Source organism: Seriola aureovittata, chromosome 4, assembly GCF_021018895.1.
Source record: "Seriola aureovittata isolate HTS-2021-v1 ecotype China chromosome 4, ASM2101889v1, whole genome shotgun sequence".
In the NCBI taxonomy this organism is placed as follows: domain Eukaryota; kingdom Metazoa; phylum Chordata; class Actinopteri; order Carangiformes; family Carangidae; genus Seriola; species Seriola aureovittata.
In genome coordinates this window covers 17,611,710-17,626,533 of record NC_079367.1, presented here as the reverse complement: position 1 = coordinate 17,626,533, position 14,824 = coordinate 17,611,710, and the positions used below count along the sequence as shown (strand labels likewise).

Genomic DNA, 14,824 nt, shown 5'->3' with positions numbered 1-14,824 from the left:
CCTTGTTGTTTTATTAAGGATACAAGAAATAATTGTTGTCAGTATTTACATTAGGTCTACATGTATTTTCTGAATACTTTTGTTGTGATATTTTAATGACCATCTATTCTGCATTTTTTGTAATACAAGTTTAAATAAAAAAAAGAAAAAGAAAAATCGACCGCCTCACATTTTTCGTCACTCCATTGACGCTACAACTGACCTCTCGCGAGACTACACGCAGTTTCCCAGCCAGCAGTGTGGTGTGGCGTGTGCGCGATAGAGACAAGGAAAGATGGCGACGCAGGAGACCGAAACGACTAAAGCAACCGTGAGCAACGGCGAGGTAAAATGAATGACATTACCCTCACCACATTTACTTTTCACACCCGGGCCAAAAGGGAAGTTTTGTTTGTTTGAACGTTGAGCACGGAACCGTTAACATTTAAACGTGTTACCGATCGTTACATGAGCACCAGTGACGTTGTCACTGCCGGTTGGTTTTTAAAACGACGAGCCGAGAAAACCCGACTTAGCGGGCTAGATGTATGGAGGGAGAGCGGCGTTAACGGGGAAATTTAACCAGAAGACACATGGTTGCGTAAAAGTGGCGAGATTCGTAGCTGACTCCAGGTGTGTTGGTGTGAGCCAGCTGACTGCTGCGGGGTGTCAGTGAGCCACCACAAGGCCTGAACCTGAGCAACGCAGCTTGGCTTCATTAACCGGGCCAGTCTTCAGCAGCCTGCACACATCTCTCAACCACTGTTAAATGTCTTCACCTGCCCTTTATTTACAGTCGTTCCAGGCGAAACGTTTGGCTCAACGTACATTTTTGTAAATCCCACAGGAAAAGGGTTTATTTGGCAGCTCATCTTGTTAACATGGACAAGTGAGATCAAGCAGGTGTATCTATTGGCAATTTAGTCTAACCCTGGAAAATCCTCTTAAATTGTTTATATTATCAGTTGTTGGAGATCATTTGGCCGGTAACGAGCAATCTTGCAATTATTGTCCGGTGTGACGAATGTCTGTCACAAGTTAACAGAGGTCACAGTGAATCATCACTCTAAAGGCAAACCACTCGTCTCCCTTGTGCCTAGTTTAAAGTCAGTGTTTAGCTCAACAAATTCAAAACAATGATATGAGAAAAAAGCGACTTACAAAGCCAAAGAGCAAAATTTTGTATTTTCAATTTATAAAACACATTTCTGTCATTGGACTAATAATTGCTCAGTGAATCGTTTCAAGGTTAGGTATGACTTATGTTTAGGCTTCTTTGGGTTCCTTCGATGGTTTCAGTTTAAAATCTAGGATTTCTCTCATGCATTATCATTACATTGAAGTCACAGAGCTAAGCAGACATGGAATGACTAACCAGCAGCACACACACACATTTCTCATCCACTGTTAAATCTTCTCACTTGCCTTTTATTTACAGTTTACAGAAAATGTTGGTTTAATCTACATTTAGTAAATCCCACAGGAAAGGGTTTATCTGGCAGCTCATCTTGTTGATATTGACAAGTTAGATGAAACATTTGTCTGCAAATTTATCAAACGCTGGAAAAACTTCTCTTAAATTGTTTGTATTATCAGTTGTAGGAGGTCATTAGGAGGGTAATGAGCAATCTAGAAATTATTTTCTGGCGTGACAAATGCCTATCACAAGTTAACAGAGGTCAAGTGAATCATCACTCTTTAAAGGCAAACCACTCATCTCCCTTGTACTCAATCTCAATTTTTTATAATTCCAGAAACATTGATAAGTTCAGCTTCAGAACATCAGTAAAATGTTATTAAACATTTTTTAAATGTGGACATTGCCAGGGATTTATCTTCTGGAAAAAGTGATGTTTAACTCTGTGATTGAAATGTAGTGGTAATACACAAGTGGCAGAAACTAGGGCAAGGCTACAGTGTGTTCTTAGTGTCTCTTTTGTATTACAATTGCTCTGTCAGGATAAATACGCTATTAGTTTTAAAAGGAGCATTTATGCTGTTATTGAGATCCAGTGAATCAGTTGAAAGACATTTCTGTGGTATTTATCTAGGTGAAGCACTAAGGGGCCAATAGCAGATGTTTTTGGTCTGCTTTTCAGTTTCTCAGTTATGGTTTCATTGAGTACAGGTATAACTGTACTGGCCACAGCACAACACACGTGATGGAGTCAGTGTTAGACAGGTCTAAAATGACAACAGCTTAAAAATTACTTTTATTACATGTCCTCTGAATGTGGAAAGACCATCTGCATCGTTAATAAGTAATACTAGTAAAACTGGTTCATTTCTCTGTGAACCAGTCTTAACTAAACTTTTTTCACTCTCCCTTCGAAACACACAGTAACAATCCAGTGTGAAGTATTTCCTCTGAACCTTGAATAGGTGGTTAATTGTTAATCCTTGTTCAGTCCGTAAATTGTTGTAAATTATTATCCTAAACTGGAGGAGATAACCTGTGTCTATTGTCGAGCATATTGGTGTTCTGTCTAGTTATTACGTTGATCCCTCCAAGAGACAGAGATGGATGTCTCTGATAATAGAATTGCTTCTATTTTAACGCAACAGGACATGGAAGCGAGGATGAAAAGGCCCTATTTTCAGCCACTTGATGGCCTTGAAATGTTATGTTTATAATGGTGCAGGGACAGTGGCTCATCACAAATCTTTACATTTTCAGTGTTCACTCCTTTCAAGCCCGTCTTGGTGCCCTAATGAATGAAAATAACCCGTCAAACGGAAAACATTTTTTACCCTCAAGTATTGTTTGTTTCTGGAGGCCAACCACTGATCTCCCTTGTGTTGGTGACAACGGGGGAGATTAGATGTTTAGATAGTGAATGAGTCTCATGACTTGGCATGTGCTTGTCTATTGTGTCACTTGAATAGAATGTGGCCTTGCTGGAAGAGTTTGGGTGGTTACATGGACACACTTAAGTTTTCAAGGGTGAAATTACGTTAAAGAACAAACTCATTTTTACTTATCCTCAATATGCAAATATGCTTGCTGATGCTTACATGAATTTGAACATGAGAGTTATTTAAATCATGTCAAAACTACAAAAGTTTTATTAGTATTATAACATAAATGTGTCCTGGTAGTTAAATAGTAGCCTGTTAATACATGTTTTGCCAGATTGATTAGTGTAGGTATAATAGTTTCTTTAAAAGTCCTGTAATTTTATGCGTCTGTTTTCCAGAGCCCCAATATCTTCATATAGCTTGTTTTGTTTGACCAGAACAATGTTAACCCAAATATATTATTTCCTCCTAACAGCAAATCCTCATATTTGTGAAGCCGGAGCAAGAGAATATGATTAAACAATTAATAATTTGGTCAATTAAACATCAGAAAATAGGAAGAAAACTGTCAATATTAAAAATGTCATGCTTTTTCCAAACAGTCTAAAAGGCACCGAATATATTGAGGTATTATTGAAGAAATTTAAGATCAAGAAAAGTAACAAATTCTCATTTTTGAGAGCCTTGGACCAGCAAATGCTTTTTAAAAAATGTTTTATTTTAAAATAGTTGCAAATTAAGTTTGTTATATCAACTAATCAATTAATTGACTAATTGTTGCAGCTTGAATGAAAATGTATTTCTTGTTAATTTTCAAATCTGATGTATTACTTTCTAAGCATATGCTTAATTGCAAATTTCCTGTAATCTTTTTTTGAAAACATACTATTTGCCGCTATTTACTCACTTTAGCACAGCATGGAGTGACAGGTCTGAAATTAGTGTCAATTAACTGCTGCAACACAAAGGTCATTAAGCATGCGTTGGTGTGTATTCATGGCTGTAGGTGAGCAGCAATGGAACTGTTGCGCCAACAGATGGCCAGACTGTGCAGACGGCTGGAAATGCACAGGACCCTCAGCAGCAACAGCAGCAACAAGCACCTAATGCATGGCAGGTCATTAAAGGAGTCCTTTTCAGGTGAGTTTTTCTTTGTCTTTTAATCTGGGAGGCTCGTTCTTAAAAGCGGAAAGCCTGCCACTGATAAAAGCTTACTGTGATACTATGGGTGTAATGATTAATTAAATACATGAGATATATTATGGTAGTATGACAATTCATATCAAAGTGGCAAGTAAACAGAAAATCGTGCCCTTATATATTTACCTCGGTTGCAGATCTCTTTGCAGAGTTTACAGTCTGCGTTGCTTCTCAAGCTGCAATTTTACCCAAATTTGTCCTTTTTAAAAAAGTTTTTTTAATTTTTTATAGTAAACAAGTGAGACTTGCATGAAAATTAGTTCTCACTGGACTTCGTGGTGTTACAAGGGTCAGATTTCTAAACAGATCTCTATTTATGGTCTATTTTTGTCCATTGTATTTAGTCAGTTGTTCAGTAAGTGCTACTTTCTGACTGTGGTGGATGAACCAAAAAATATCTGCACAGTCAGTCACTTGTGCCTTACCTGACGAAAACCTGTGCACTATAATGTCGGTAAGTGAGTACAAGTAATTGAATCTGTTAACTGTTGCAGATTCAAGAATCAAATAATTCCATTGAGATGTTCCTTTTATAACCAAATGTACAGTGCTTTTTTAAAATGCTGGTACCAATGTAGTATTTTTTGCCACCTGATTTGAATAAATGCCTATGGTTGTTTTTCTTGTCTTAGGCAAGCAGTTACTTTGCCAACCAATCAGCAAAAGAACAGGTCCATTACCTAGATTAAAAATATTAACCATTTAAAATCCCAGGCTTTAGCTCAAACTATTTCACATATTTCAGTATCATGATTTGTAAAAGCAAAAAAAAAGAAAGCACATGTCGGAAAAGTATATGACTTTTAATAGCAATGATCCCTATTTCCATCATTTATTAGGTAAAATTGCTCTCATACATCTGTCAATATTCAGCCAGTTCACAAAAACGTACAATTCCCGCACTATTGTTTATGAATCCATAAAACACCAGAACCTAATGTAACTGATTCTGAGATTAGTCCAGGAACAAATGTGGGCAATAAAATGTAAATACTCCCATTCATCACCTATAAAAAATATTCCTCAGGGGCGTCGTGTGGCGTAGTGGTCTAAGCAGGCGCCCCATGTGTAGAGGCTACAGTCCTCGCTGCAGTTGGCCCCGGTTCGAGTCCCGCATCGGACGGCCTTTACTGCATGTCATTCCCCCTCTCTCTGCCTCCCCATTTCCTGTCTCTCTCCACTATCCTGTCCAATAAAGGCACAAAAGCCCAAAAAAATATACTTTAAAAAAAAAAAAAAAAAAAATTCCTCAGAAAACTGTTGCATGTAAGACACCTGAGCTCAGAAGTAGGAACTTACAAGTGTTTGATGGTAGTCCAAGTGTGAATGAATGAATCAGTGAGTTAGATTTTTCTTATATATATGGTAGAGCAGGTAGTTAATAGCTTCTGCTCCGTCATGCACACACTATCAAAACATGATCATGCATGGCAGGAACGATTGTTGTTGGCGTTTCCGTGCAAAGAAGACAGCTAGCATAGCTGCTAGTCAATATCGACAGATTGTGCAAGTGGATAACGTTAATCTTAATTCTGTAACTCAATTGCTGTTGAATATCTTCTCCCTCAATCCAGATGAATATTGACAGTCTCGATCAGAGCTATTAGCAAAAAAAGAGTGCCAAAAACACACATGGGAAAGCTGAACAGTCTGACTGGCTTGATTTAGTTATCCAATTAATTTGTTTTGAATTTTGCCAGACTACAGCCAGTGCTGTTGTGGCAGCTAAAGCAACAAGAGAGGGCAAGGAAGGGATAGCTGAGAGATGTAGGAGAGGAGGAGGAGGAGGACAGCAGTCACTGCTGCTTTGGGAGATTGATGACAAACACGGAGAGAGAACTGTATATATTCTTTATTTTTTATCAGTTTATTTATTTTATTAGTACGATTACAATATTTCCAGTGGCGCACCTTGTCTATGGTATTATTTAATGATTAATTTAGGAAGCTAACGCCACTGCATTACATCCATTCTGTGGGATTAACTGCACAAGCAAACAAACGGGAGGCTGGAATCTGAAAATGAAAAGATTCGTCAGCAATATACATACATACATACATACATACAACATTGCCAGTTCTGTGTTCCTCTTTTACTCCTAAGCTTGTCTCTTTTGACCTATGACTGATTTATGTTGCAAGAAAATGTCTCTCCTAAAGAATGTAAAGCAGTTTGACTGAATACAGTTTAATCAGATTAGCTGTCTTTTGGTTTGACTCTCCTGTCGCAGTTCTTCAGATCTCAAGAAAAAGGGTCAAAACCAAATTCTGTCTGACTTTTTTTATGCTAATGTACCCAGTATATGTCCATTTACAAACAAAGTATTATTCCAACTCATCACCCCATTCTGCTCTTTTATATTTTTTTCTTTCTTTTATCGAATTTTTTTTTTTTTTTTTAATTCCTTTTTACTTAATCTTCTTTTCCTCTGGCTCTGTTTCTTCTCATTCCTCCAGAATCTTCATAATCTGGGCAATCAGTACCTGGTTTCGCCGAGGGCCGTCCACTCCTGACCCCAACACACCGGCTGGGGCACCTCGGGTACCCAGCAGGAACCTCTTCCCCAAGGACACCCTCATGGTATTACACCTATCCCCTCCTCATAAAATGGCCAGCTGTTTCAGTAAACATTTTTAATTGAATTGAAGCTGTACCATTTTAAACACTCCTCACACTATGTTCTCCTTAAGTATCTTGCCAGCAAACCAGTGGCATCTCTCCTTGTGAAATAACTGTCTCGCTCTCCCCTGGCTCTGTAATATCATAAACACCTTTTTATTCTCACCGTGCCTGCAGGACCTGTATGTGTACGTGTCCCAGGAGGAGGTGTTCTCTGACTTCAACAACACAGAGGCCCTGTTCTGGTTCCACAGGGACCTGGTCTATGGAGACTGGAACATGGGGGAGAGTGGGGACGGCTGCTACCAGCACAATATGGAGATGGACATCCCAGAGGTGGGGTTGACTGAAGATGGAGGGGAGGTGCAACATAAGAGGAGGGGGAGGTGTGACAGGCAGTAGTTGTATGATGATGGTGAGAGGGGACCTGTGTTAGACAGCAAAGACAAGTAGATACTGAAAGAATTGTAATATGGATGTGTATTTACCTGAAATCAAGATTTCTCCCTGTGTGGTGTGTGCTTGCAGAAAGTACAGCAGAATGGTTCCCTTTACATTCACGTCTACTTCACTAAAAGTGGATTCCATCCAGACCCCAAACGCAAGGGGCAATATCGCAGACTGGCAACAGTTCATGCAACACGAAGTAAGCACATATATTGTAAACTTTAAACAAAAGCTGTTACAAAAGTAGTAAAATAATAATATATATACTGATTCCTAAGAGTTAACCTTTACTTTTTTACTCTGTCAGTGCTGAATAAATTCAAGCGAAGAAAGTTTATGAAGACCAAGAATCTGCTAACAGGAGAGACAGAAGCAGATCCTGAAATGATCAAGGTTGGTATATTTGTTTTATTTTATTGTACAACATAGAGCTGGACTGATAAAGCAGCAGATATAATAATGTTGGCTGATAAATAACAAGAAATGGCAGGACACAAATGGCAAACTAGATTTGAGGTAATTTAAATAGTGTCTACATTACATTGTTTGACCACCAGAAAGCATTGGTCATTTTTTTAAATGTATAATGTCCTACTCTGTGTTCAATATTGGCCTCAGAAATCCAGTATCATTCAGGCCGTAGTACTGTACACTGTGTATTATGAATGGATATGTTGAAATATCAAGGTCTAGACTCGTTGGATTTGACTCATTCTATACAACAATCTGAAACTGTGTCATCAAATGTGTTTCTTCTCAGCGGGCAGAGAGCCACGGTCCAGTGGAGATTATCTCTCATTGGCACCCCAACCTCACCATCAACATGGTAGATGACCACACGGCCTGGGTCAAAGGCTCTGTTCCCGCTCCTCTAGACCAGCGTGAGTTAATCTTACTGACCTTTTTGCAATGCTGCACTATGCTGTAAATGTTTTAAAAGGTTTCAACTGCAATTTTCTAAAGTTTTGTGTCCAACCATCTGTGACATTTCTACCCTCTCTACCACTAGATGTTAAGTTTGATGCAGTAAGTGGAGACTACTACCCCATCGTGTATTTCAACGACTACTGGAACCTTCAGAAGGATTACTATCCCATCAATGAGACCCTGATGAAACTCCCACTGCGCCTCACCTACTGCCCGCTGTCCTTGTGGCGCTGGCAGCTGTACGCTGCCCAGAACGCTCGCTCGCCATGGAATTTCCTGCCTGAGGACACCTATGAGCAATCTGACGAAGACCAAGACTCTGTCAAGGTAAGAGGTCAAGGGTCATAGAGACAGAAAAATATATTAGATGTGATGAGAGATGTATTTTTGGTTTAGCTTCTAAAATAAACATTTTGATGTTTTCCTTTGTTGCACATGATACTAAAGTGAATGTGTTTGGATTTTGTGCTGTTGATCAGACAAAACAAAACGTTTGTGGGCATCACCTTGATCTGTGGGAAACACTTGCAGCATTTTCAGTATTTGTGATTTTATAGACAAAATGAATAATCAATTAACTGAAAAAATAATCTTCAGATTAATAAATAATCGTTGGTTGCAGCTCTAATTGTATCACAATAGTACTGCAGTATAGCGAGTTGTTTATGAATCTCGTCTCGAATACCAGGACATGTACTTTAGTCATATGAATAAGAACTGCTATGTGGGCACTGCTACAGCTAAATCTGTGGATTTTCTGGTCGAATATCAAAATTGAGATTGTGTTATATCTGTAACCTGAGATGAAACCCTCTCTCTCTATAGGTGGCCCTTTTGGAAACCAATCCGTACCTGCTGGGACTCACCATTATAGTCTCCATTGTGCACAGCATCTTCGAGTTTCTTGCCTTCAAGAACGGTAAGGTCACAACAGCCTCTCTGTAACCAGGACTCTTTTTTTTAAACAACAAAATAATAGTTGCACAGTGTCTATGTATCTCCAGCTTCACCTCACCCCGCCATCTCCTCCGCAGATATCCAGTTCTGGAACAGCAGACAGTCTCTAGAAGGTCTGTCGGTGCGCTCCATCATATTTGGAGTTTTTCAGTCCATGGTGGTGCTGTTGTACATACTGGACAACGAAACCAACTTTGTGGTGCAGGTCAGCGTCTTCATCGGCCTTCTTATTGACCTGTGGAAGATCACCAAGGTCATGGACGTCAGAGTAAGTCAGAACAACACTTTTTTTAAAATTTTTTTATGCACAATATTGTTTGCTTAACAGTAATTCTCGAAAAAAGTCTGAACCTTTGAGCCTGTGGGTTCCTGTCCTCTGCCCTTTTAAAAGACCAACCTAATTCAGTCTGTCTCACTGATGAGCTCAACTTCAACCAAAAAAGTGTGAGCTAAGCTGTGAATAAAGTATGTTTGTTAATTGTAATTCACATGTTTTTTCACCTACTTTTGTCTTTCACTAGTTGGACAGAGAGAACAAAATCGCAGGGCTATTCCCAAGATTGGTATTCAAAGACAAGTCAACATATGTGGAGTCTTCAACCAAAATCTATGACGATGTAAGTTAAACTGCAAACATTGACCACATTCAGAAGACACTGGTTTCAAAGTTACATTTAGAGGGAATTGTATTTTATACCAGATGACAGAAAAAGATTTATCATCAAACTCTTACTCTCACTTCTGTAAACTTCAGACAAGCCTAAATAAACATTTCTGTGTTAGGATGAATAGAATATCTCGAGTGTGTCTTGTACACTTATCGGTTTGCTTTTATAAATCAATTTGTTATTACCGTCTCTGATTTGATCAATAACTTCTTTTCTCTCTTGTCCTGGGAACAGATGGCCTTCAAGTACCTGTCATGGCTCCTCTACCCACTGTTCGGCTGCTATGCGGTCTACAGTTTATTGTATGTAGAACACAAAGGCTGGTACTCATGGGTACTCAGCATGCTCTATGGCTTCTTGTTAACCTTTGGTAAGTTTATCTGAAGTGTTTTATATACCACTGCATTTAAATAGAGGAACATTGATATTGTGTTGCAACTTTAGACATAGGCATATGGCATATAAGCAGGATTTAATGTACTGTAATGTAAGTTCCCAAAAGATAAGAAACATAATGTAACACAGGACGACATACTACAGTAAGTCAATGAAGAACTAACAGAACAAAACAAATCTTGGCTCATATGGTAGGTAAATTAAGTGAAACCAATAAAATAAGAAAAAAAGGGGACTCAAAGTATAAATGAAAAACCATATAATTACAATATAATTTGGATAGCACATTTTCATTTCATTTCAAAGCAAGCCATTGTTTTATTAGTAAAATAAAAACATGGAGGAAAAGGAGGAACTCAGGAAAGAGGAAGGGCGTTTTCCCATTAGAAATAATCTTGATGATTTGGGTGTACAATGTAACTGCCCATGGATTAGTTAATATACGTCAAATGATGCAGAGGGCACTGGTAAGCATATAGAACAACGACAAACAAATTGGACAGGAATCTCTAACAGATCCCCTTTTTTTAATTTTAATCCCCAAAATACTGAAGTTAACAAGAAATTATGAAGACTATCAGTGTTTTTCATTGATTCAGTAAATAAGTCCATTTTGAATAAATGAAACACATCCTAACAGATTTTATTGAAAAGGATGATCACATAAAGATGATAATGATCAGATTTAACACAAGTAGCACATAGACACTTTTTGTATGTTTTTAAGATGATATTTTATCTTGTACTCATTCTTAACTGTTCCTGTTTTACTATTTTATTCTTGTTCTCCATTTTTGATTTTATCTTCTGGTGACATGTGTCCAGCAGGTTTTGTTCATGTTTATATAAATCTTTTTAAAGGCCAGAGATACAGCTGATTATTATTATTGTAGTGGATGTACACACAACTAATGTTTTCATACTTGCATCATGGTTACGTACCCATTTCCCAATGGCCTCTGCCAATGTGCCATGTATTAATAGACTTCATACGGGTTCACTCAGTGATGTCGCCTGCAGTCTATTGTACTGCCTCTGCTGTAAAAGTGTTTATATGACCTAACCAGTTCCTTCTTTTCTGTTGTTTTTTGGCTTTAGGTTTCATTACAATGACGCCACAGCTATTCATCAACTACAAAATGAAGTCTGTGGCCCACCTCCCATGGAGGATGCTCACCTACAAGGCTCTCAATACCTTTATTGATGACCTGTTTGCCTTCGTCATCAAGATGCCCATGATGTATAGGATAGGATGCCTCAGAGATGGTACGTCTCCTCTGATAGAGTATTTTTCTATGAATTTACTTGGATCAGGGGAAGTTACATTATCACCTAAATCAACCATTGTAAGTAAAAGCTGTTTTGTCAGCTTCCTCTGCCCACATTGAAGAGGAGCCATTTTGAGTTTGTAGCTCGATGAAGATGAGCTCAGTCGTGCAGTGTTTTGCTGGAAGTGGTTTCAACTCATTGCTCAGCATGGTGGCAGCTAAAATAGGCAATTCATCCAGGGAGATTTGTTGTTTGTTTAAAGGAAAGGCTGTTCTCCTTTCTGGCCCTTCTGTCTCGACCTGAGCACACTGACCTCAGAGGAAATGTAGAATCATTGTCACTCATGGAATTGTATTTGGACCAACTGTCCAAATCACCATCAACCTTTTGATGTCCGTCTCAGCATGTCTTATGAAAGATCCTCTAACTCCACCTAGTGTCAGCTCACTAGATCTCACTGATTTGCTCAGTGCCCTTTGATATTACCAGACAATTTATTAGGGGCTGTTTTATTATAATTAAATATGAAGACGTATTATATTTAACCAAGCTAGAGTTAGAGATTTTAACACTAAATAGCACTGTGTGGAGTAATTAGCTTTATTTTACTTTACATCATGTAAGAAGTCTGCTAGTTTGATCCATATGTTTTTTTTCTTCATTTTTTAGGCTTTATCAGTGACATTGTTTTGAGTTTTCAGCTCATCAAGTGACTTCTTTAAATGTGTATCAGGCAGCTATTGATGTTTTTTTCCCCTCAGTGGTCAGTGAAGTGGGCTCAGTCTGTCAGTCTTGATGATATGATGGAGGAAAGTGACCCTTTTATTAAAGGGAGATCTAATAGGGGTTTTTTGGTAGGGGATGTCTGGGTTAATGGATATAGTGTTGTTTCAGCCATGTATACAAATATTAGTAAACAATTTATATTTTGCTGTTTTTGATTTGCTAACGATAACCTGCGTTGCAGTTTGATTGCGGTAGGCTTAATTAGGATTTATTTAGGATTATTTAGTTTAAACTATGGAGCCTGGAGGGCACACTGTGTTTACTGGTCTCATCATGCTTGTCTAGCATGTTAAAGTATTTTGTTACCGTTTTTTCTTTTTTTTGTTTTGAAAGAGTTCTTTAGTAAAAGGTTGAAACGAAGAACATGGACTGTGGAGTTTTATTGAAGCTCACACTTTACAACTAGATAAAATGGACAGTGCCACACTTACGAGCTATATTGCCAATACATATTCATTTTAACCCTCTCACAACCCACTGTGCAATCGTACAACTGTTTTGAGTTGTTTACTAATGTGAATGCTACTAAGTTGTAAACATGGGAAAGGTTTTTTACACGTTTGATTGAACCACTATAACAAGGTCGGTTGTTACTTGATGGCAAATAGTTATTTAATTACTTGTTTCTCATTGGACTAACATCTGTTTCCTCTCCTGCAGATGTAGTATTCTTCATCTACCTTTACCAGCGCTGGATCTATCGGGTCGATCCCAACAGGGTCAACGAGTTTGGCACCAGTGGAGTTGACCACGACCAGAACAACACAGCAGATGCTGCTCCTGCCGTGGCCGCCGCCATCACAGACAAGCCAGAGGGGGAGAAGAAGAACGATTAAAAAAAGACTGCGCCCTTATCTGCCTCCCTGGCCCTCACTGCTGGGGCGAAGAGGACTTGTGGAAATTAGGCAGGGAGAGGAGTTGTCGTTTAGCTGTCATGGACGCCGCTACAAAAAAATGCAGTTCAACTGTTCCCTCTGATTTCTGTGTGGATCCACAGAGAATCATATTCAATGTAGACTTGGTAAATTCTTATTTCTGTTTCCCGCCCATCCCCGCCCTCTCGTTTTGCGGTTCAAGTGAAGTAAAACAAAACGTGATGTACTGTATTCTGTATGATTTATCAGAGGGTATCAGTGTCCTGGAGTAGAGGTTGGGAGGGGAACGGGTCGCAGTTATACTATGTCTTTTTTTATACAGGGAAGAAAGAGGCCAAGTGCAACTTTTGTTCTTTGTGTAGATTCCTTGTGAAATTTTCTTTTCATTCCATGTGAGCACCGTGTTTCGGATTGCCTGGAAACTGGTGAGTAGTGTTGGAGGAAACTGGAAAGGTCCTGAGCCACGATGGAGGATGAAGAAGAGAGGTGGTGAGATGGATGACCCTACAGGACACTACCCACAAGACAGTGACTACTACCCTCAATTTTAAACAAATGGTTAATATTCTAAACTTGAACATAAAAAAAATAACAGCCTTGTTGGTATTAATATAAATATATTAATATTGTCAATTACTTAATTTTTGTTTTTCAGTCACTGAAACATTCTTTTGTATGTCCTCAAACTGTACAGAATCTCAGCTTGTCATGTTAATAATACAGATGTCAAAACTGTCTAGCAATACCTAATTTGCAAGTCTAATTTTTATTTTCCCCTCTCGGCTGGATGTCTGATTTTCAATTTTTTTCACACTCCAAGCCCAATCACCTTGACAGACACAGTGGAGACAGTCAGGTGTGTACTGGAAGAATGACAGTGTCTCTTGTTCTGAGTTTGGGTGCTGTAAATCCTGAAACAAAGAGGGTTCCATGTTGGTACATATTAAATTTTGAGCATTCATGTTTATAGTAAAACTTAAGTGTGATTTAAAATGTCTATGCAAAGCTTTTTTTATTTACTATTTTTATTTACCGCACTGGGTCCAAGAACAACATTGCATGAAACCTTTCATTTTTCACATTGAGTTTTATTGATGTTACAGGAAATATACTTTATTTGTGTGCTTATGAAGCATGCACGGGCCTTTTGTACTCTTTCACCCTAAAGGTCTGAGTTTAGGGCTGCAACTAATGCATAGTTACATTATTTTCCCCTGCTTAATTTTTTTTGTCTAGGCAAATGTGAGAATTGCTCAATGACTTCAAATTGCTCATGTTGTCCAACCAAAGGTCTAAAACTCATAGGTTCAGTTTACAAAGAAATAAAAATGACAGATGCAAAAATACTCGCATTCAAGAGACTGAAACCAGGAAATATTTGGTATTCTTGCTTGTTAAATTAACTCAACTGATTCGATCGGTCTTTCCCCTGTATGTGTGGAAAGATGAGAAGGTTGGACGTTTAGACATTATAGTTTGTAATATTCATTTCTATAATGAAGCAAAATAATGGCAATTTAGTCTGGTCATCAGGTTAGGGGTTGAGTAATGTGAGGCCACGTGGCAGTTTTTACTTTAGCCTACACAAATGATGCATCTACCAGGTGACAGGGTTCATATGTTAAAGATGGTGTCACTTTCCTTCATGAATCATGTACAGAAACAACAAGCCTAATGCTGGGCCGAACTGAACCTGCAGATTTTTAAGACAATTAGACCCCAACCCAGAATGTAACATACAAAACAATTACAAACGGCTTGGCACTTTTGTCCCTCTGCAGTACTGGTGTTGGGTTACTTTGTGGTCACTTTTTGTGTCTTTGTGGTGGTTTTGTGTTGCTTGGCGTCTCTCTCTTTGTGGCCTTTTTTGTGTCTTTACGGTTGTTTTGGAAATTTTAAAC

At 38.5% G+C, this 14,824-nt stretch overlaps 1 protein-coding gene across 1 annotated transcript; it reads left to right on the top strand.

Annotated features, from left to right (window-relative positions):
- Window positions 1-178: 178 nt before the first annotated feature.
- Window positions 179-13,920, top strand: clptm1 (CLPTM1 regulator of GABA type A receptor forward trafficking). The gene is made up of 14 exons (XM_056374766.1): window positions 179-325; window positions 3,785-3,918; window positions 6,436-6,559; window positions 6,776-6,934; window positions 7,127-7,244; window positions 7,353-7,438; window positions 7,806-7,926; window positions 8,055-8,299; window positions 8,798-8,891; window positions 9,007-9,197; window positions 9,451-9,546; window positions 9,832-9,967; window positions 11,092-11,259; window positions 12,709-13,920. Exons 1-14 carry the CDS (start codon window positions 275-277, stop codon window positions 12,882-12,884), a joined length of 1,899 nt encoding a protein of 632 aa, XP_056230741.1. The 5' UTR covers window positions 179-274; the 3' UTR covers window positions 12,885-13,920.
- The last annotated feature ends 904 nt before the right edge of the window (window positions 13,921-14,824 follow it).

What these genes read in the sequence shown, in the direction of transcription:
- clptm1 (XM_056374766.1), top strand. Translation starts at nt 275, where the DNA reads ATGGCGACGCAGGAGACCGAAACGACTAAAGCAACCGTGAGCAACGGC. An exon ending in TGGCTTCTTGTTAACCTTTG is followed by an intron (nt 9,968 to 11,091) that starts GTAAGTTTATCT and finishes TTTTGGCTTTAG; the next exon opens with GTTTCATTACAATGACGCCA. An exon ending in GATAGGATGCCTCAGAGATG is followed by an intron (nt 11,260 to 12,708) that starts GTACGTCTCCTC and finishes CCTCTCCTGCAG; the next exon opens with ATGTAGTATTCTTCATCTAC.